The 23005-nt window shown below is 41.0% G+C and overlaps 1 protein-coding gene across 1 annotated transcript in view; it reads right to left on the reverse strand.

The window, feature by feature from the left end:
* The window catches only part of TNKS (tankyrase), a 278738-nt gene that overhangs the window by 249938 nt on the left and 5795 nt on the right, over nucleotides 1–23005 (reverse strand). The window contains exon 2 of the mRNA XM_074950255.1: nucleotides 8964–9188. Coding sequence (XP_074806356.1) covers nucleotides 8964–9188 — 225 coding nt within the window. The remainder of the gene's footprint in view (nucleotides 1–8963; nucleotides 9189–23005) is intronic.

Raw genomic sequence — 23005 nt, forward strand, 5'->3', positions numbered from 1 at the left:
CAGGACACTGAGAAGACGACAAGACTCCAACACAGGAGACTGGCCCAGGTTTAAGGAACAAACCTGCATATTAAGGACTGCAATACCCAGTAGGGTGAGAAAAACTGTTTAATCTAGTTGCTGCCCAGTCTAATAGGGTTGAGAGTTTAGACTGTGTGCTTAAAATTTTATTTTATTTTGGTATCCACTCTGACTTGTTATGCATTGATTTATAATCATTTAAAATCTATCTTTATAGTTAATAAATCTGTTTGGTTTGCAGTGTGTCAGAGGCTCCCCTTGGGATAACAAGCCTGGTACATATCAATTTCTTTGTTAAACTGACAAACTCTCATAAGCTTGCAGCGTCCAGAGAGCATAACTGGACACTGCAAGACAGAGGTTCCTAGGGTTGTGTCTGGGACCGGAAATATTGGCTAGTGTAATTCACTTGCAAGTAGCTGGGAGCAGCTTACATGCCAGAGGCCGTGTGTGAACAGCCCAGGAGTGGGGGTTCTCACAGCAGAGCAGGGTAAGGCTGGCTCCCAGAGTCAAGGATTGGGGTGACCTAGCAGATCACTGGTCCGGACACCACCAGAGCGGAACGGCACAGACATGTAATTCAATTCTTTGGCATATTAACATTTTTATATTTGCCCTTAATGCTTATTATGCACTATTCCCATGTTTAGTCAACTTTTAGATTTTAAAGTTAGTTTTTAAAGCTTAGATTTTAAGTTAGATTTTAAAGCCAAAAATAACCATGCTGTCTTAGTCATGTCTCCTGTATGAGTTAGATCATAGAATTTCCTCCACTTCCACTCCCTAATTTCTATAAGTGGGGATGTTATTTTTATGATGACTCCTTCCCACTCTCCCCGAATCCACAGATATACCTTTCTAACAAATAGGGTTAAAGTTCTGCAGGAAAAATATGTTGCTGTCACATATTAGCAAGAACTGAAACGTTTGGACTATTAGTTCATACTCGTCGTAAGACGGGTTTCCTATGGTGAAAAAAAGAGTAATCTTTATTTTGTGATTCCAGCAGGCAGATTAAGTGAAAAAAGTAGCACTCGAAGAGCCCTGCTTCCTGTGGAGATCTCTGGTCAGAACACACCCAGTAAAAATCTACCATTAAATTGCTATGATAGATTATGACATCACTGGAACCACAAATTCAGCATGCTATTAGATTTTTTTTGAAAAAAATTTTTAGGGATGTCAAGCGATTAAAAAATTAAACAATAGAATACCATTATTTTACATATTTTTGGATGTTTTCTACATTTTCAAATATATTGATTTAAATTACAACATAGAATGCAAAGTGTCCATTTTTTTGTTTTTATTACAAATATCTGCACTGTGAAACAAAAGAAAAAGTATTTTTCAATTCACCTAATACACATACTGTAGTACAATCTCTACCAAAGTTGAACTTACAAACGTAGAATTATGTACAAAAAAATAACTGCATTCAAAAATAAAACAAAGTCCACTCAGTCCTACTTCTTGTTCAGCCAGTCACTCAGACAAACAAGTTTTTTTACATTTGCAGGAGATAATGCTGCCCGCTTCTTGTTTACATGTCACCTGAAAGTGAGAACATGGCCCTGTTGTAACCAGCATCACAAGATATTTATGTGCCAGATGCACTAAAGATTCATGTGTCCCTTCATGCTTCACCACCATTCCACGTGTCCATGCTGATGACGGATTCTGCTCGATAACAATCCAAAGCAGTGCGGACCGACGCATGTTCATTTTCATTGTCTGAGTCAGATGCCACCAGCAGAAAGTTGATTTTATTTTTTGGTGGTTTGGGATCTATAGTTTCTGCATCAGAGTGTTGCTCTTTTAAGACTTCTGAAGGCATGCTCCACACCTCATCCCGCTCAGATTTTGGAAGGCACTTTAAATTTTTAAACCTTGGGGTGAGTGATCTATCTAGCTTTAGAAATCTGATATTGGAAACTTCTTTGTGTTACTCATAGACTTTAAGGTCAGAAGGGACCATTATTATCGTCTAGTCTGACCTCCTGCACAATGCAGGCCACAGAATCTCAACCACCCACTCCTGTTTTGTCAATCTGCAGTGAAAGTGTTCTTAAATCAAACAACATATGCTGGCTCATCATCCAAGACTACCATAACACGAAACATATGGCAGAATGCGGGTAAAACCATGGAGCAGGAGACTTACAATTCTCCTCCAGGGAATTCAGTCACAAATTTAATTAACGCATTTTTTAACAAGCATCATCAGCATGGAAGCATGTAGAGGCATATGACTGTTTAGCATATCTGGCAGGTAAATACCTTACAATGCTGACTACAAAAGTGCCATGCGAACACCTGTTCTCACTTTCAGGTGACATTGCAAATAAGTGGACAGCATTACCTCCCGTAAACTAAAAGAAACTTGTTTGTCTGAGCAACTGGCTGAACAAAAAGTAGGATTGAGTGGACTCGTAGGCTCTAAAGCTTTACGTTATTTTGTTTTTGAGCGGAGTTATGTAACAAAAAAAATCTACATTTGTAAGTCTCACTTTCACAATAAAGAGATTGCACTACGGTACTAGTATGAGGTGAACTGAAAAATACTATTTCTTTTGTTTGTAATTTTTACAGTGCAAGTATTTGTAACCAAAAATAATATAAACTGAGCACTGTACACTTTGTATTCTGTACACTTTGTATTTTGTAACTGAAATCAATATATTTGAAAATGTAGAAAAACCATCAAAAATATTTAATAAATTGCAATTGGTATTATATTAACAGTGCAATTAAAACTGTGATTAATCAATTAATTTTTTAATGATTAATTTTTTGAGTTAATCGCGTGAGTTAACTGCGATTAATTGACAGACCTAAAAATGTTATAACCATCGCTGAAGAAAACAGCTTTTTATAGCCCTTGATAATACAAAATAAATGAAGAAAATCTGACAGACTAACTATTGCTGATGAATCCTTAATATTCTTTGGACTAATGGGACTTTTTGAACAAAGTCTTGGAATGTGTACAACATGAAAGTTAGGTTTCAGAGTAGCAGCCGTGTTAGTCTGTATTCGCAAAAAGAAAAGGAGTACTTGTGGCACCTTAGAGACTAACCAATTTGAGCATAAGCTTTCTGTAGCTCACGAAAGCTTATGCTCAAATAAATTGGTTAGTCTCTAAGGTGCCACAAGTACTCCTTTCCTTTTAACATGAAAGTTAGCTACTCTGTAGCTAAAAATAGCAGTATAGACTTTCCCGGTCTGGCTCGAGCCCAGGTTCTGAGACCCTCCCGTTCAGAGCTCCAGCCCAAGTGGGAACATCTACACTGCTATTTTCAGCCCTGCAGTCTAAGCCCCATGAGCCTGAATTAACTGACCCAGGCTCTGAGTCTCAGCACCACACATTTTTCTTTGCAGTGTAGACATACCCAGAGAGGAAAAAGCTAAAGCTAGAAGAGCTGTATTATTGAGGTCCTGACTTCTGCAGATTACAGGGGATTGGCCATATGCCACACTTTCTAGGAGAGCCACTTGGTGCAAGAACTCTTGGATTGCTGAAGTCTCACTATAACAGGGGTGGCCAACCTATGGCTCCGGAGCCACATACGGCTCTTCATAAGTTAATATGCGGCTCCTTGAATAGGCACTGACTCCGGGGCTGGAGCTATAGATGTTAACTTTCCAACATGCCGGGGAGTGCTCAGTGCTCAACCCCTTGATCTGACCCAGGCCCTGCCCCAACTCCACTCCTTCCCCCGAGCCTACCATGTCCTCGCTCTCCTCCCCTCCCCACCAGAGCCTCCTGCACACTGCGTAACAGCTGATCATGGCGGACGGGAGGCACTGATTGGTGGGCTGCCGGCAGGCAGGAGGCGCTGCAGGTTGGAGTGGGGGAGCTGGTGGGGGCTGCTGATATATTAATGTGGCTCTTTGGCAATGTACATTGGTAAATTCTTGCTCCTTCTCACGCTCAGGTTGGCCGCCCCTGCGTTATAACAGTGAACCAAGGAGTACCTCAATAGCAACAAACTAGCTTCTTCCTTTTCATTGCTTTGATTTCCTCCAGCATGCAGAAGGGTTCTAGAAGAATCCAAAGATTTCTCAAGCGTTCCTACTGAAACTAATAACTGAGTTCTGAGTTCTCTTTACAATAGTTGGCAGCAGTTGTGGGAAGTATTTGGAAAAATGTCTGGTATAGACAAAGCCAAAGATATCAAAGGTGTTGTAACAAGTTACGATGCTCAGTCTCCATTCATAGTATCTGGAGTGGTACAGAAAAAAAGCTGAATACAGAACTGAAATTCATACAACTCCAGTTGCCTAATCCATAACAAGATTTATATGCATGCAAAGACTATCAAGGCTCGTTTTCAGTATTTTGCTTCAGCAAAAAAAAAAAAAAAAAAAAAAAAAAGGGAAGCTTTTCCTACATTTTGGCCATAAGCATGTGTGCTCTACACCTACACCCAGCAAAACAAAGGGTCAGTATTAAGCTAGATGCAATGTTTTATTGGGACTGTACAGAAACAAAAAGGTTGAATTCTTAGTACGCTCACGTTCCCTCGTATTTGGTCTTCCATAGCAAACTAGAAACCTTCGTTCTCCCTATCTTAGCTTTGAAAATCACTTCTGTGACTTGACAGTACTCTTCCATGAGTATTTAGTGTTCATTCTTGAATTACAGTAAAATGCTTCTTCCTTGGTTCTTCCCTAAGCAAATGAAATGGTGCTCGATCTTGAATAGCAATACTTAAGAGCAAAATGCTTCTCATTAGCTCTGGGAGCAGAACTCAGACACTAAACATGCATCTTAGTAACAGATGAGCCAACACAAAGATCTATAAATATCATCAACTTGCAATCTAACAGTTTTCTTGTTTCCAATGCTTGAGTCAATTTGAAAAACACACACATTCATTAAATGGTGTTAACACACAAAACCTGACATACATTTGATTACTAAGTAATGAAAACAAATTTTCAGTGCCTAGTCATCCCGAAAGAAATGGCCAGCACATGTTCACTTTTGCTAAGCATTTGCCATCCTCAGGGATCCTTGGTGTTCCAAGATAGAGAGCACAAAGATGACAAAGACACACCAGGTCAGACTACAAGTCATGGGCCAGATTTTCTGAGCTAAACAGGTGCACCTTTCCATTCTGTTCTATACAGATTCTTATACTGTCTTATCACCATGGTAAACAAGCGCCTTCCTGTAGCACATTAAGCAACATGACCTACACTTGCCACATATGGTTTGTTCTCTCTCATGTTCTACCTGGGGGAAAGAAATGTTGTTCAGTTAGATGCAAATAATGTCGATGACAATTAAGCAATATAAAAACTATGCAGTAGAAGTGTGCATTTACTATTTTAAAAAACTATTTAACAACTGAAACCCAGAGACCATTAGCAATCTTCAGATCTATTGTAATCACTATCCAGTTTTTGCAAGTATTCTAGCTTTCCTATCTTGTTACATTTATTGTGGCTCTGAAAGACCACTGTTAATGACTTTTCCATGTTTCCTGGCTCATTATGCTCTTCAATTACCAGTTTACTCTCCTGCCATATTACAGAAGCAGCATTCGCATGGTAACGAGGATATGGACAAAGACATGCAGATGGGAGGAAAGAACAAATATGGCAAGCATCTCCCATTTTAGCTTTTGGATGATGTTCAAAATAAACAAGAGCCAAAATGAAGCATGTAGGGAAAAAGTCAGTAGACAGTTTCTAAAAAGAAAAAAGTTTCAGCAGATATTGTGGTGTTCAACAATAAATACTCATACGTTGTGCCAGTGTTCCAGACACTGTCAAATTCTTGCTTTATAATAAAGCATACCTGACTTGTTTAAGTCTAGTACCTGACACTGATTTGTACCAGCCAATTTCTAATATAGCAATTATATCAGTAATCTACACTTTGGGTAAAAATAGTTACTGTACAATATACTTAGGCTTGGCAGAATCTATTTTTATGCATGTCAGCATTTTTTGTATAATGTCAGCTGAAGTTTATTTTTAAGCCTTTTCCCCCCCATTTAAAATTTTCACAGTTGTGGGAGTGGGTCAGAATTATTTAATGACAGCATAAGTAAGTTAAATCTTTATACATCATTAAAACAAACTGTCAACATCACATGTCAAAATATACAAAGTAAATATCCTTAAATCAACAAGTCATACCCGTTACTATTCATTCATGAATCCATTCATAACAAGCCTAATTCAAAAGTCTTAAAAAAAAAAAATCTCTGGATTTTGACTAAAATTCTCAGCATTATCATCATCTTTCCTATCTGCAAATGTTTATCATCTAAACATCTGTCGGTGTGTTTAGGGTGAAATCAACATTTATCAATAAAAATTAATCCTTCCAAGCCTAAGAATATTGCAGAAATATATTTGCAAGTGGTCTGAATCCTTGCTGTGCCATCAAATATTGCTTAAGGCATGAACAAGACTCCACCAACCTCTCTATCAAAGACTGATATTTGTATGTCCTCTTAACACTCAAGCGTTCTGCCATACATAGAAAATTAAATGATAAATAAATGTATACAAGTCTGTTTTGCAGAGTTATTTACTTACAGGACTTGGAGATAGGGCCCCGTATAAAAATAGGAAGGGACATACTAAAATGGGTAAAACAGACAGGCCAGACACTAAATTATCTACATCTTGATCAAACTACACCAGAATCATTTCACACACATGTAGAAAAGTGTACACCGCAGGTTTCTATGGAATCATTTAAGTCCTTAATATGGCATGAGAAAGACCATGATTCTTGATGTAAAGATTTCAAGTGATGGAAAAATCTACCACATCCCTTGGCAAAATATTCCCAATTACCCTCACTTAAATTTGTTATGTATTCCTGTGCACATCTAGACTCATCTTGTCATGCCATTGTCACCTAAATGAGCTCTCTAGCATCAGCTCTCTTCTTCCTGTGTAGCTATTTCTGGACCACGATTAAGTCACCTCTTAACCTTTGTTTTAAGGTCTCAATACACGGCAGGTTTTCCAGTTCTCAAATCATTCTCGTGGCTCTTCTCTGAGCCCTCTCCACATTTTCCACCACCTTTTCGGAGTGTTGACTGAGAACTGGACACAGGACTCCCATTAGTGGTCTCATTATCCACTGGTAATATAATCTCCCTACTAAATTTTTGTCGGGACTGTCTTTAAGCAAACACTGTAGGTTTTTCAAAATTGGTCCATATAATAAAATGAAGTGCCCTCAGATTAAAACTAAGATCTCAAATTTGTAACCATGATCATTAATATGATGTGGCTACATAATGAAGTTATTTTTTCCCTCCAGATCTGAAATACTGACCACACAATTTCACAGCTTCCTTCAGAAGCAACTTTCAAGCCAGTCTGCACAATTAAAAATAAAGAACTCTGCTTGAAGAAAGTATTACTAAGCAGACTGAAAATATATAAAAATGAAAGATATTACTGAAGAATATTTACTATGATCTACATACATTTAAAATGATTGAAATATTCAATTTTATTTGAAATTGCTTTGGCTCTAGGCTCTTCTACGACGAGATAACTGGCTCTGTGGATGAGGGGAAAGCAGTGGACGTTCCTTGACTTTAGCAAATTTTTTGACACAGTCTCCCACAGTCTTCTTGCCAGCAAGTTAAAGAAGTATGGGCTGGATGAATGGACTATAAGATGGATAGAAAGCTGGCTAGATTGTCGGGCTCAACTGGTAGTGATCAACGACTCCATGTCTAGTTGGCAGACGGTATCAAGTGGAGTGCCCCAAGGGTCGGTCCTCGGGCCGGTTTTGTACAATATCTTCATTAATGATCTGGAGGATGGTGTGGATTGCACTCTCAGCAAATTTGCGGATGATACTAAACTGGGAGGAGAGGTAGATACGCTGGAGGGTAGGGATAGGATACAGAGGGACCTAGACAAATTAGACGATTGGGCCAAAAGAAATCTGATGAGATTCAACAAGGACAAGTGCAGAGTCCTGCACTTAGGACCAGAAGAATCCCATGCACCACTACAGACTAGGGACCGAATGGCTAGGCAGCAGTTCTGCAGAAAAGGACCTAGGGGTTACAGTGGACGAGAAGCTGGATATGAGTCAAGTGTGCCCTTGTTGCCAAGAAGGCCAATGGCATTTTGGGATGTATAAGTAAGAGCATTGCCAGCAGATGGAGGGATGTGATCGTTCCCCTCTATTAGACATAGGTGAGGCCTCATCTGGAGTACTGTGTCCAGTTTTGGCCCCACACTACAAGAAGGATGTGGAAAAATTGGAAAACATTTAGCGGAGGGCAACAAAAACGATTAGGGGTCTGGAACACATGACTTATGAGGAGAGGCTATGGGAACTGGGATTGATTAGTCTGCAGAAGAGAAGAATGAGGGGGGATTTGATAACTGCTTTCAACTACCTGAAAGGGGGTTCCAAAGAGGATGGCTCTAGACTGTTCTCCATGGTAGCAGATGACAGAACGAGGAGTAATGGTCTCAAGTTGTAGTGGGGGAGGTTTAGGTTGGATATTAGGAAAAACTTTTTCACTAGGAGGGTGGTGAAACACTGGAATGCGTTACCTAGGGAGGTGGTGGAATCTCCTTCCTTAGAAGTTTTTAAGGTCAGGCTTGACAAAGCCCTGGCTGGGATGATTTAATGGGGGATTGATCCTGCTTTGAGCAGGGAGTTGGACTAGATGACCTCCTGAGGTCCCTTCCAACCCTGATATTCTATGATTCAGTACATGCTGAAAATATATAACTGTTCTGAACAAGTTTGTCTTGTAACTAGTCCCTCAAAGCTTTCAAATACTAGTAAAATGGTCAGCCTTTCATTTCTTATAACACAGGAAATACCCGACTTCACAGTTTGAAGAATGCCACAATACCAGGATCAGCCTTCACTGCAATGTTAATGTGTTTAAATTTTTAGTAAATTGATGTAATTAATGACAAATACTTACCAATACACACATCTATCTTCCCTTTGATGGCAGCTTCATGCAGAGGAGTGTAGTTCCAATTGTCTCTCGCATTTGGATCTGCACCTTGACATAGTAACAGGCTAACCACCTCAGCATGACCAAAGGAACAAGCATTATGAAGAGGTATTAGCCCTCCATCATCACGAGCGTGAACATTGGCTCCTGTTTGCAGCAAGTGTTCTACTACATCCTTCCGTCCAAAACCTGTGAGATGAAAGAAACCTTTGTTAAATGTTTGTCAACACAGAGTCTAATTAAATATCTATGTTGGGCTAAGAAGTATGTTCTAGAGATAGGAACAACCACATGAGAAGTAAATCCATTCTTAAAATCCTCTGCATTTCAATCGTTTGATCATAAACATGGAATGTTCAGTACAGGTCAAATATATTTCCGACTTGAAAGATGCACTTAGACTGACAAGGGACATATTTACAATAAATTCAGGTAATGAGAAGAATGTCCCCTAAACTCATGTGCTTCCAGAGCCTCTTGCAGAAACAGGTTCTGGAGCACAAAGGTTACTGCCCTTTGGGGCCCTTTCTGAGAAGACCTTGTAGGCATCTCAGCCTTAGCACTTCACCTGAAGCCGGTGCAATAATCCCATTCTTTTAGACGGGTCCCCCATCGTGGGCAAGGCCTAAATTAAAGATTCAATGAAATGGTCAGAGTTAAATAGTAAAAACAAACTTTTCCACCTAACCCTAGTGACAAAATAAAAAAACTATTTATAGTCAAGTTTGTTTCTTTAATAGTGGATGAAGGGAGAGAGACTTCAATGACCACTCCAAAGGTCGAGAAAGTGAAGGACCATTAAAAGGTGGCAGTCTAGGCAATGGAGGACCTGAGGAAACTAAAATCATAGCGGCCAACTATGGCTCAGAAGTGTTCCGAGGTTGGGCACAGGACTCATACGATGGGCTCTGTGAAAACAGTGTCAAAGGGAAAATAGAGTGCCTTAATAATGAATGTTAAAATCCTCAATTAGCACTTCTTTCTAGAGCTCATCATTACATCACACATCGCAAAATCATGGACAATCAGAAGGTTAGTTCTCTAAAATCCAAGGCACCAATCCGAGTGCACATACACGGGTAGTATGCCCCAGCAAGAAGATAGCAGTTAATATTAGGACCCTCCCAAAGACCTCTTAAGAAGGTAAAAGTCAAAATCCTAACCTTTTCCTCCATTTCTCATTGGGGGGCAACAGGTCTAGAAACCTCTCTCCTGGGTCACATCCTACTCTTTCAAATTTTATGTATTCTGGAATGCCTTTTCAAAGAGCACAACTGACAAAATTTTAATGTGGCTAAAGTCAACACTGACTAATCTAGTTATTGCTGTTAGATCCTCCCTTACACATGCAGATTAGGACAAGCAGCTGGACAAAGCAAAGCTCCTTCCTCAACCCCCTCAATCTGTAAAATGGAGATCCCACCATCTCCCTCACTCAGTTTTGCCAAGAATTAATGGATTGCATGAAACAATGAAGATTAAGAACAAGAATCTAATTAGCACTTTTTTAAAGTCTTGTTTCCAGTTCTATCAATGAAGCTTTTTAATTCAGGAAACACGTGAGTCAGACTCAGAATCGTTAAAGAGATTATGGGTCTCTAGAGACCCATAGACAAAGAAAAAAGTGTTTTGGATATACAGCTCGAGTTTAAACTGACTTCAGGGCCCTCTTTCTGATCCAGAGAATGGACAGAATCTTCTGTTCAAGGGAGGGCCCAAAACCTTAGGAAAGGGCTAGAAAGACTCCTGCTGGAGTTGGAGGGGGGAAGGGTGATCGTTGGTAAGTTTATTAACATGTGTAGGTTCCTCTATTGTTTTTAATGTTTTCTTTGTAATGCTTTCACCTTAAGAATAAATGTGCTTGCATAAAAAGGGTTGTGTTAACGCATAACTGCTGGCAATTACTTTGTTCATTGTCTTTCAAGGGTAAGCAAACACAGATACCATGCTCATTAGGCAATCTGGCAATAACAGTGTAGACAGGGAACTGTGCAGCCTGGAAATACCCCTGGAGGGGATGGGAGGGAGAAGAGAGAGACAGACGCGCGCGCACACACATACGCAGGTCTCCACCCAAGAGAGGTGAAAGCTAAGCAGCTGGGAGCCTAGAGTGGGTGTTGCTGCTGCATCACAGAGAGGATACAGGTTCAGTTGCCCTGAACTGTGAGAGTTTTGTTTAAACCTTAAATCTTTGTGCATCTCCAGATAGAAAGTTGATCCATCGAACAATTTACTCAAATTGAGGCTTTAATTCAAAATCCTCCACTTAAAGACCTTGCACAGATGATCAGGCAAAACATTAAGAAAATTAAACCTTCAACAAGACTTGAAACCAGTGGCTCTCAACCTGTGGCCCTTTACGGCCCTATCAGCACACAGCTATGGCCCACGTGACATCCTCAGGGCCATATAGGTAGTATACAGGTATAGTGTGTGGATGCAACCAATGATGAGCTGAAAGAAGCTGAAGAACCGGTTCCTTCAGTCGCTCCGAGCCTTCGGCGGCACTGAAGGACCCGCCACCGAAGGCCTGGAGCGAGTGAAGGACCCGCCGCCGAAGTGCCGCCAAAGGCCCGGAGTGCCACCGGGTGAGTAAAAATTCACAGGGGGGCCTCCCCAGCCGAGAGCTCAGGCGGGACAGACAAGATGGTCTCACGGGCCAGAGTTTGCCCACCCCTTTAACAAATGGTTCTAAACCGGCTTCAAAATTTAACAACCGGTTCACACAAACCGGTGCAAACCAGGTCCACCTCACCACTGGATGCGGCCCACATAAACACAGAGAGCTGCATATGCGGCCCACAACAGGTTGAAAACCACTGCTTTAAACCAAGTTCATCTTGACAATTAAGTCAGTGGGAGTGGGTAGGTGCTTAGCACTTCTGAAAGTCTAGTTACTTATTTAGGTGCCTAACTTTAGGCTTTATTATTAAGTCTTGGCCCTCATGTTTTCTGCAGGTAAGAGACTAAAGTCATAAAATACTACAGAATATCCATACCCTTGCATGAAGAAAGAAGAATATGTCTTCCCCAATTAGAGTACTAGCTACATATCAAGTTCTAGTTATATCATGCAGTCAGATAATGCAGTTGTATAATTTCACTTGTCTTACTAAAAAGCAGAAATTTATATCTGGTTTTGACAGGTATCCCAGGTAATGTGGGAGTGTCAAGTTGTTTGGCTCAGCCAATGACAACTAGTGCAACGTGTGAGCCAAACTAGCTAGGTCTATTTTCTTTTAAACTAATTATAATCTCAGTTTTACTCTGATCTCAATTTTCCGTAAAACTTTGGTTTTCAGTTTTCTAGGAAAGATTTTTATTGTACTTTTTACTGTAATTGTACTTTCATTGCATCTTTTACCCTCTTCCACATTACAGATTACTTGCTCTTAGATTTGTGTTAGTCCAAACACTTCTTTAAAAAAGTCTGAGAATATATCCTCAATAAAATGGAAAAGCACAATTTATCCGTATCTGAACACTGTCATTATGTTCGATAAAATAGCAAAAATGCACTGAATAAACGTAATCCCATTTCATTATTTTTTAGAGGACCAAACCTAGTTCACATCAGAAAATGTGCACGTCTCCATTTCAAAGCGCTCATCTTATTAAGAAAATGGATGTTATTGTCAGAATGGTTTCCGTGGTAGGCGGGGACTTCAGGCTAGTTTAATTTGTCTTTTCAGTTAAGCATATTTTGAGCCAGATTTTCCCTCACACCAGTTTACATCAACACAACTCCACTGACTTAAATGGAGCTATTCCCAGTTCACAACAGTGTAAAAAGAGAATTAAGACCACTGGCTGAAAATAAGTGCATTAACTTAACTGTATCTAGAAACTGAATCAGACATTTTCAGTGCAGCGTACAAGCTTTCCAGTAAAATGCGGTTTGAGGTTTCACTAAATAAATAATCTGAGTTTAAGTTCTATGTTCATGTTCTTGTATTCTCTCATTCTCCACCTCCACACATTTTAAACATGATTTTGTTGTACAAGACCACACTATTCAGAGAAATCAAAAAACAGGCCATAGCTGAAGCACAGAATGCTTCATGTCATTAGAAGTTAATACAATTCATACAGATAAAATATTGAGAACGATCAGAGATGTTTAAAATGAAAGTCTGTTGGATCTATTAAATTTGTCCTTGGGATTTTGCCATCTCACAGGCCCTAATCCTGCAAAGGCGTCCAGTCCATATGGGCATGAGTCTGCGGACGTGGATCCCTTTGCAGGATTAGGGCCTTGGCTTCTAGAAGTGTTTTAGCCTCCGCAAAAAAGGTATACTCCAAATATTCTTCTTTATCCTCCCATACCATCAGGTGCATAGGGCATCCAGATTCCACCACTGATTTTGGTTTGGTGCTGGTCTGTTCTGAGTGTCAAACAGATAGATTCGGCTTCTTTCTCCCTTGTTCTGCATAATGCTTCTCTAGGTTGCCCTCTTCTCTTTCCAGGTAGTGTCCACATTATTACTTGATGTGGAAGTCAGGTTGGTGGCATCCTTAAAGCATGTCTTAAATATGTCCATCATTGTCTGACCATGTTTGATGCTTTTGTTTAGTTTGCTCTCCTTAGAATTTCTGATGTTGCAAGATACTTCCCAGTGAACTCTGAAGACCTTTCCCAGGTTTTTACTTTAGAATGACAGGTTTCAGAGTAGCAGCCGTGTTAGTCTGTATTCGCAAAAAGAAAAGGAGTACTTGTGCCACCTTAGAGACTAAAATTTATTTGAGCATAAGCTTTCGTAAGGGATAGCATCCAATGAAGTGAGCTGTAGCTCACGAAAGCTTATGGTCAAATAAATTTGTTAGTCTCTAAGGTGCCACAAGTACTCCTTTTCTTTTTACTTTAGAATGAGTTGATCTTATCCATTTCTGTTGTAGATTCTCATGACTCTGCTCCATAAAAGGAGGACAGACATGAATTAAAAATTCATACTTGTATCACTGTCAGCCATACTACTTTTCCAAATCTTTTCAAGTTTCTGAAAGTTGTTTGCTGCTTTCAATATACACTGCTTGACATACAGCATGGTGACACCATCTTTACACATCTCACTCCCTAGACAGGTAAAGTGCTTCCTACTTCTAGTGTCTCTCCATCTACTCTGTTGCTTTGGGGACATTGATAGCCATATATTTTGTCTTCCCTTTATTGATGAACCAAAAGTTTATCTGCCAAAAGCTGGGTCTTTTTGTCCCTTAAGTGATGTGTTGAACTAAACAGGACAATATCATGAGCACAAAATAAACAATGGGGTTATCCAGTTGTGCTTCATTGGTCAATAAAATTCCTCAGTTGCCTTCTGCAGTTACTTTCCTCATGACATAGTGGGGACATAATACACCCTTACCTTACTCCTGTTGTCAGTATAAACCATTGGCTGATGTAACCATCAGACTACATGTTTAACGTTATATAGATCCTTGATGGTGCCAATTATTCTTACTTATATTCCATAATATTCCATAATTTTTCAAAGACTCTCTCTCTGCACACTGTCAAAAGCTTCTAGAAAGCTCTAAACTTTATCACAAGAGGTGCCTGCTGTGATTTTGCACTCCATTATGTTTTATGGAAATATGCTTATGCGTGTGAATATGATGTAAGTGGAATATGCTTTATGCAAAAGGTCTCTTGTAAGGTATCAAAGGTTATATAACCTGCTAAATATATTCCTCCTATTGATATGTATGTATCATTCTTGTATCTGAAGCTAGAAATATAAAGTATAACTCTGAAGTCCTATTGTAATTATGCAAAGTGTGGGCCATTAATGCTGGTTTAAAATCTTGATGGCTCCCACTGACTAGGACAATTGGTTGTAAATGGCTCTGTTTACTTGCAAGCCTTCCTGTGTCCCTGTGAGCAAACCCAGGAAGAATGGAGGCTGGGGTCTCACAGGACATGTGAGCATGTCACCTGATGCTGGAATCCATCTTAAACCTGGTGCTTTTCCATTTAAAAGGAGGGGTGGGGACCCAGAGAGACAAAAGATTCCCACCTTGTGCCAAAGCAATAAAAGGGAGTGGAACAGAACAAAGGGGGCTGCCAGTCATGAGAACACCCCTGTTTTCCACCTAAGATGTCTGCTGGAACTAACAAGGACTGTATGAGGGGAAGTATTGGGCCCAGACTAGGAAAGAGTCTAGTCTGTGAAACAAGCTTATTGAAACATCTCTGAGGGTGAGACTTTACCTGTAATCAGTTTCTTAATGTATTAGGCTTAGACTTGCGTGTTTTTGCTTTATTTTCCTTGATGACTTACTTTGTTCTGTCTGTTAGTACTTGAAACCACTTAAATCCTACTTTTTATACTTAATAAAATCACTATTAATTAACTTAGAGTAACTAATTAATACCTGGGGGAGCAAACAGCTCTGCATACCTCTCTATCAGTGTTATATAGGGCAGACAATTCATGAGTTTACCCTGTATAAGCTTTATACAGAGTAAAACAGATTTCTTTGGGGTTTGGATCTCATTGGGAGCTGGGTGTCTGGGTGCTGGAGATAGCTGACCTGCTGAGCAGTTTTTGGTTAAAGTCTGCAGCACTGGGGGCGTGGTCCAGACCTGGGTCTGTGTTGCAGCAGGCTAGAGTGTCTGGCTCAACAAGGCAGGGTTCTGGAGTCCCAAGCTGGCAGGGAAAACAGGCTCAGAGGTAAGTTCAGCACATCAGACGACAGTCCCAAGGGGGTCTCTGTGACCAAACCCATCACATCTGCCACTCCAGGATTTGTTCTAAAATAGGTCTGAGATATGGTTCAGAGGTCTAAAACCTGCTTCCGTCTCTAAGCTGGAGATCTGTTTCTTAATATGTTCCAGGATGATGATGCACATGATTTTTTGCAAGCACTGAGAATAATGATACTTGTCCAGTTATTAAGCCACCCTTCTTTGGCAATTTTACTATCAGGTCTCTTTCCACTTGGTAGGTTCACTACTTCACTCCATATTCCAGACAGAAACCCCAGGAAAAGTCCAGAGGGCTATTTTATCACTTGGTTAAGTATCTCTCCAGTAATATACTCTCCAGCTGCTTTCCCATTTTTAGGTTAATGGATAAGAACATAAGAATGGCCGGACTGGGTCAAACAAAAGGTCCATCTAGTTCAGTATCCTGCCTTCCGACAATGGCCAAAGCCAGATGCCCCAAAGGGAATGAACAGAACAGGTAATCAAGTCATCTATCCCCTGTTGCCTTATCTTCCTCTATTAAAGAGAAACAATGACAGTTTTTCCAATTTTCCAAGTGAGATCATTGTCCTTTGGTCTGTTGTACTAATTTAGATTGAATAAGTGGGCCCGAAGAGTGAAGTGTTAACATGACCTCTACCACTGTTTAAAACTGTTCAGCGTTGGACACGGTTCAGGGTTTGGTATACAGAAACCTCAGTCTGCCTCGTACAATGGCAAACAAACCATTAAAAATCATTTTAACCTTCTATTAAAGCTACAGAAGAGAAAACAGTTAAAACATTTGAAATATAAAATATTAAAATAAGACTTTCATTTTAACAACATCCCTTGCTCCCTTTAGCTGTAGAGTCTTGGGGGGGGGGGGGGGGAAGACACCTTGTTTCACTGTCTCAGAGGGTAATAACTGTCCTTTTGGGGGGGGGGGGGGGAGAAGTTAATGGACTGGAGCTGCTACCATTAAAGTCTGATCCTGTTTCCTAGAAGACAAACACAAGCCACACATACAGAACACAGGAGAAAAAAGAACAGCAAAAGAAGAAAATGCAGCTTCTGTTTCTGGTGTTCCCTTTTACTTGCAATCTTACCAATGGAAAAAGACAGGAACAGCATGCAGTCCTTATTAGTCACTCCAAGACCTGGCAAACATCTACCAGCATCAGGCTATTTAAGGCATTGCTTTTAGCTGCCTTTTTCTAGTCACAGTTTTGCAAAATACAGAGTCTTGGCCAGCAAAGCCAGACTCTTACTAGACAGCAGGAAAAAGGAGAGGGGTAAGAAAGAAGGTGAAGAAGGAAGAGAACACACAAGGGGGAGGAGGGGGCTGACCGAGTCTCACATCCCAAGTGGTATTTGGGATCTAGCCAGAGCCAGTGGTGGTGGCAACGTCACCTGGCTCCCTCTCTTGCCTGGTCATCTCATGATTAGGCTAAAGAAGGTCTGGGGTCCCAAGAGATGGTGAGGGTGGCATCCATGGTGAAACTCATTGCTTCCCATCAGCCAGTGTCTGTCCACTCAAAGTGTCTTTTTGAGGACCCCAAAAGAGAGCAGTGGGCCAAACAATGCATCTCATTATTTTGTCCACCAATTAGGCATAACTTCCAACACACCAATTTTGATTCATTAATTTCTGGTCTCATAAGAACATGCCTGGTAAACAAGAGGCCTAACACAATATTTGAATTATATCAGTAGACCTTTGTTTAGATTAATTCAGTCTGTCTCCCTTTTGTAATTTTCCCATCAACATTTATTATAGGTTGTGACGTTTTATAAACTTTCACTCACTTTTTACAGATGAGCTCACTATTAGGATAAATTTGTAGGCCCAATTATTATCATAGGTCCTTAGTCACTAGTTGTAGTTTACTGTGGAAAGATTTAAAAAATCCTCAACATTTATTATTGAGAGCAAAGGGATCCAACGCCTAATGAATATTACTAAAGTTAATGAGGAGTACTTCTAAAGAAAGACATTCCCCTTCCCCAACTAGATTCCTTTGTTAAGCTAGTCCCGAGCAGAGGGCCAGCAATGGATACACCTCAACATGTGTAAGGAAAGTGTGGGCCCCTTACTGAATGAGGGAGGCAACCTAGTGACAGAGGATGTGGAAAAAGCTAATGTACTCAATGCTTTTTTTGCCTCTGTTTTCACTAACAAGGTCAGCTCCCAGACTGCTGCGCTGGGCATCACAGAATGGGGAAGAGATGGCCAGCCCTCTGTGGAGATAGAGGTGGTTAGGGACTATTTAGAAAAGCTGGACGTGCACAAGTCCATGGGGCCGGACGAGTTACATCCGAGAGTGCTGAAGGAATTGGCGGCTGTGATTGCAGAGCCCTTGGCCATTATCTTTGAAAACTCGTGGCGAACGGGGGAAGTCCCGGATGACTGGAAAAAGGCTAATGTAGTGCCAATCTTTAAAAAAGGGAAGAAGGAGGATCCTGGGAACTACAGGCCAGTCAGCCTCACCTCAGTCCCTGGAAAAATCATGGAGCAGGTCCTCAAGGAATCAATCCTGAAGCACTTACATGAGAGGAAAGTGATCAGGAACAGTCAGCATGGATCCACCAAGGGAAGGTCATGCCTGACTAATCTAATCGCCTTTTATGATGAGATTACTGGTTCTGTGGATGAAGGGAAAGCAGTGGATGTATTGTTTCTTGACTTTAGCAAAGCTTTTGACACGGTCTCCCACAGTATTCTTGTCAGCAAGTTAAAGAAGTATGGGCTGGATGAATGCACTATAAGGTGGGTAGAAAGCTGGCTAGATTGTCGGGCTCAACGGGTAGTGATAAATGGCTCCATGTCTAGTTGGCAGCCGGTGTCAAGTGGAGTGCCCCAGGGGTCGGTCCTGGGGCCGGTTTTGTTCTATATCTTCATAAATGATCTGGAGGATGGTGTGGATTGCACTCTCAGCAAATTTGCAGATGATACTAAACTGGGAGGAGTGGTAGATACGCTGGAGGGGAGGGATAGGATACAGAAGGACCTAGACAAATTGGAGGATTGGGCCAAAAGAAATCTGATGAGGTTCAATAAGGATAAGTGCAGGGTCCTGCACTTAGGATGGAAGAATCCAATGCACCGCTACAGACTAGGGACCGAATGGCTAGGCAGCAGTTCTGCGGAAAAGGACCTAGGGGTGACAGTGGACGAGAAGCTGGATATGAGTCAACAGTGTGCCCTTGTTGCCAAGAAGGCCAATGGCATTTTGGGATGTATAAGTAGGGGCATAGCGAGCAGATCGAGGGACGTGATCGTTCCCCTCTATTCGACACTGGTGAGGCCTCATCTGGAGTACTGTGTCCAGTTTTGGGCCCCACACTACAAGAAGGATGTGGATAAATTGGAGAGAGTCCAGCGAAGGGCAACAAAAATGATTAGGGGTCTAGAGCACATGACTTATGAGGAGAGGCTGAGGGAGCTGGGATTGTTTAGTCTGCAGAAGAGAAGAATGAGGGGGGATTTGATAGCTGCTTTCAACTACCTGAAAGGGGGTTCCAAAGAGGATGGCTCTAGACTGTTCTCAATGGTAGCAGATGACAGAACGAGGAGTAATGGTCTCAAGTTGCAATGGGGGAGGTTTAGATTGGATATTAGGAAAAACTTTTTCACTAAGAGGGTGGTGAAACACTGGAATGCGTTACCTAGGGAGGTGGTAGAATCTCCTTCCTTAGAGGTTTTTAAGGTCAGGCTTGACAAAGCCCTGGCTGGGATGATTTAACTGGGAATTGGTCCTGCTTCGAGCAGGGGGTTGGACTAGATGACCTTCTGGGGTCCCTTCCAACCCTGATATTCTATGATTCTATGATTCTATGTAGTCTCTTTACCTTTTTCCCCAGGCCCATTTCATATCTTAAGACTTAAAAAAAAAGTTATCATGAAAATTCACCTGCCCAGGCACAGAGTCTACTCACCCATCCTTACCACAATAGTAAATGAGACCTATCACCTCTTCCATCAAAACAAGTCACTCAGCTCAAATAAAGTGTTGCAATACTGATCTAAAACGGTTCTACTGTTTGGCCTTCTTTGGCATAAAGAGGCAGCCTTAAAAAGTAAGTTAACACTGCTAGAAGTAAACCATCTAAGAAGAACAGAATCACTATAGTGTCTTCATTCCTTTGTGATAGCTCCCTTACAAAAGGGCGGGGGGAGGGGAAGAGTAGGTCTCATCTTCAAGCTATTTCAGTTTTAGAAGAGAAACTTCTTTTCCTTGATCTTCAGAGAAACAGAATTACGAAGTATCTTCTGGCAACATTTTTCACTCCTGCTTGTCCAGCACTCCAAGTTCTTCAGAATTTTAGATCCAAGCACAGCGATAGCAGGTGAGAACATGTGATATCCCCTAAAGGTAGGGAAGCACTACCCTTGAATCCTTCCAGTCATAAGAACACCCATACCAGGTCAGACCAAAGGTCCATCTAGCCCAGTATCCTGTCTTCCAACAGTGGCCAATGCCAGGTGCCCCAGAGGGAATGACCAGAACAGGTAATCAACAAGTGATTCATCCCCTGTAGCCCATTCCCAGCTTCTGGCAAACAGGCTAGGGACACCATCCCTCCCCATCCTGGCTAATAGTCATTGATGGAACTATCCTCCATGAATTTATTTAGTTCTTTTTAAACCCTTTTGCTGGCCTTCACAACATCCTCTGTCAAAGAGTTCCACAGGTTGACTGTGTGCTGTGACACTTCATGACAAGGGCAGAAAATAGAGACTTTCCATAAAAAGACTCAGTCACAAAAATTACTGAAGAATTAAACGCATCAAGGAGACACTGCAATAAAACAGTGTAAAATTAACCAGCTCCTCTCAACATTGTTTACTGCCAAACTCCAAGGAAATTCGTACAGGAGGCATCTCCAGAGAAACAGAGTATCAAGGTATTTTTCCCTTCTCTGAAGACACCATTTCTGCTGGATTTCTACTCTTCGAAGGGAACTGACTTGGTGAATGTTTAAGAAAGCAAGCATTAAAACTCTGACAAACAGCAAGAACAAGGCCAACGGCAACAAAGTAAATTCTAAATATAGAGGAAGGGTAAGAAGACTCCTCCATAAATGGTATTTTTATATCCTATAAGTTGCATCCAAAAGCAAAAAACTGCAGTGTGGCCAACTCAAAAACACTGATCACCAAAAAGATATTCTAGAGGGCAGGAGTGTTTGAGCATTACTGCTTCAGAAACAGACCAAACCCAAGCCAAGCAATCATACTTTGTAGAGTATACAGAGCAAAGACTATGAGGCTATTTTTCCTATGTCTGAAATGAAAACCTCCATTAGTCAATGAATTGAATGAGCCTCGCCATGGCCCTCCAGCTTCACGCCAGCCACATCACAACAACGCAAGATGCAAACAGCCAGCCATTTGCCATGGTCTTTCAGTGACAGCACCGCCAAAAAAATGTTGTTGAATAAAGTTGGGTGGACTTTAAGCACTTTAATCCACTTAAAACAGCCAGTATTCAGTACCAGATGGATTGCTGCAGCCTGTAATTCATTTATATTACATGCTGAAGTCACTGCCCCTACAAAAATGGCCTCCCTCACCTAAGAAGTTTGAGCTCCCAGCTAAAAGTGGCTCAAAAAGCAGCTTTCAGCTCCACATTAATATCCCATCACACAAATAATGCATTATGTCCTTAGAATGTTTGTTTCCTTAACATTTTGAAAACCTAATTGTGAAAAGATTCAAATATCAACCTTAACTCTGCCCTACTATCACTGTGTACCATCCTAGCAAGTGAAAGCCCTCGTCAGTTGCCATGCAGAACTTCACTCTGTTAACTATAGGAATTAAAGCAGAGTTCTCTGCACATTATAAAAAAAGATTTCAGCAAGTCCTTGTGTTCTGGGAAACAGATATGTTAAAAAGAAACACCAAAACTGTTAGACAGTGAAGTACCTTAGAGTGACCAAACCAACAACATAAACTGGGTACAGCAGTACCTCCTCTGATTGTCTACTGACTTGGTTGATTTGAGGGAAAATGTTGAGAGCAGACAAACTGGTAGTTCTGTGCTGACAGAGGGGAAAGGAGGCTGCCACGCAAGAGTCACACAATACAGCTCCTTTATGGAAGATGGAGCAAAATAAAGGACCCCTGCTCAAATTTATATGATACTTTGGGGTCTCTAGATCATTTGTTCTATCCACAATGGCTAAAAGGGAATTCTTTGGGCTGTATACAGAGAACAGGATTTCCAACTCAATTACAAGAGTGAATAGTATAGGTACAGTGGGGGTTTTCAGTTGATGACTGGAAAGTAGTAGTAGATTCATAGATAAGGCCAGAAGGGACCATTGTGATCATCTAATCTGACCGTCTGAATAACAGAGGCCAGAGAACTTCCCTGAATTAGTTTGACTTACAGAACCTCTTTTAGGAAAACATCCAATCTCAAAAAGCAGCTGTATGTGGCCCACACTAGGGGAAGAAGTAGGAGGGAAGAAACCACTTGTAAAAATTTCAAGTTTGTTTTTACATATTATATCTCAGTGAGAACCAGCACACTATTTACCACCAAAACACAGTGTAAGAGTTCCCAAACAAAGGGGATACACATTTTCACAACGTCCCCTAAATCTACTCTAAAGCTTTCATTTAAAAAACAACAAAAAACGAAGTCTCTAGACCATCTTGCTGCAAAAAAAAAATATAACCTTCAAAACATAAGCCTGTCACTAGGCTTACAAATTTTGGCATCTGATTTTAGAAGTTAAACAAAAACCAGAAGGAATAATCTAAGAAACATCCAGTCCTTGCCAGCTGTTCTTTCTCCATCTTCTGGCAGTCAGAATCTTCACCCTCCCAACTGATAGAGGCAGAGAACAAAGGCAAATAAAATTCACCAGTCACTGCCACATGCAACTCCTCTTGAATATCTGCTTGAGAAATGCAGCAGCCCACTTAATAGCACATGGGAAGGAAAATATATATGGCCCCCAGCCAGCCCCTTACCCACCGCTGCTGCTCCCCCCACAAATACATACTCCCCTTTCAGGGAGTTCCTCAAAAGGTGAGTGGGAAGAAGAGCATCTCCTGTCCATGAAGACACCCATAGTCCCAAAAGAGGCAGCTCCAGAAAGATATGCTCCCTGTGCTACCTGAATAAGGAAATAAATGTGACTCCTTATTTACCATCCTCCTGACGTGGTGGAAGGACTCCACCATCCAGATACAGCCTAAAAGGTCACTTTTACCCTACTGATTGCTGATGAAAGGAGCTATGTTAAACTCATCTCAAGCCTCTAAAGACAGTTTTGCTGATTGTCATAAATATAAAGGAAA

This window comes from Natator depressus, chromosome 4 (assembly GCF_965152275.1).
Source record: "Natator depressus isolate rNatDep1 chromosome 4, rNatDep2.hap1, whole genome shotgun sequence".
NCBI lineage: Eukaryota > Metazoa > Chordata > Testudines > Cheloniidae > Natator > Natator depressus.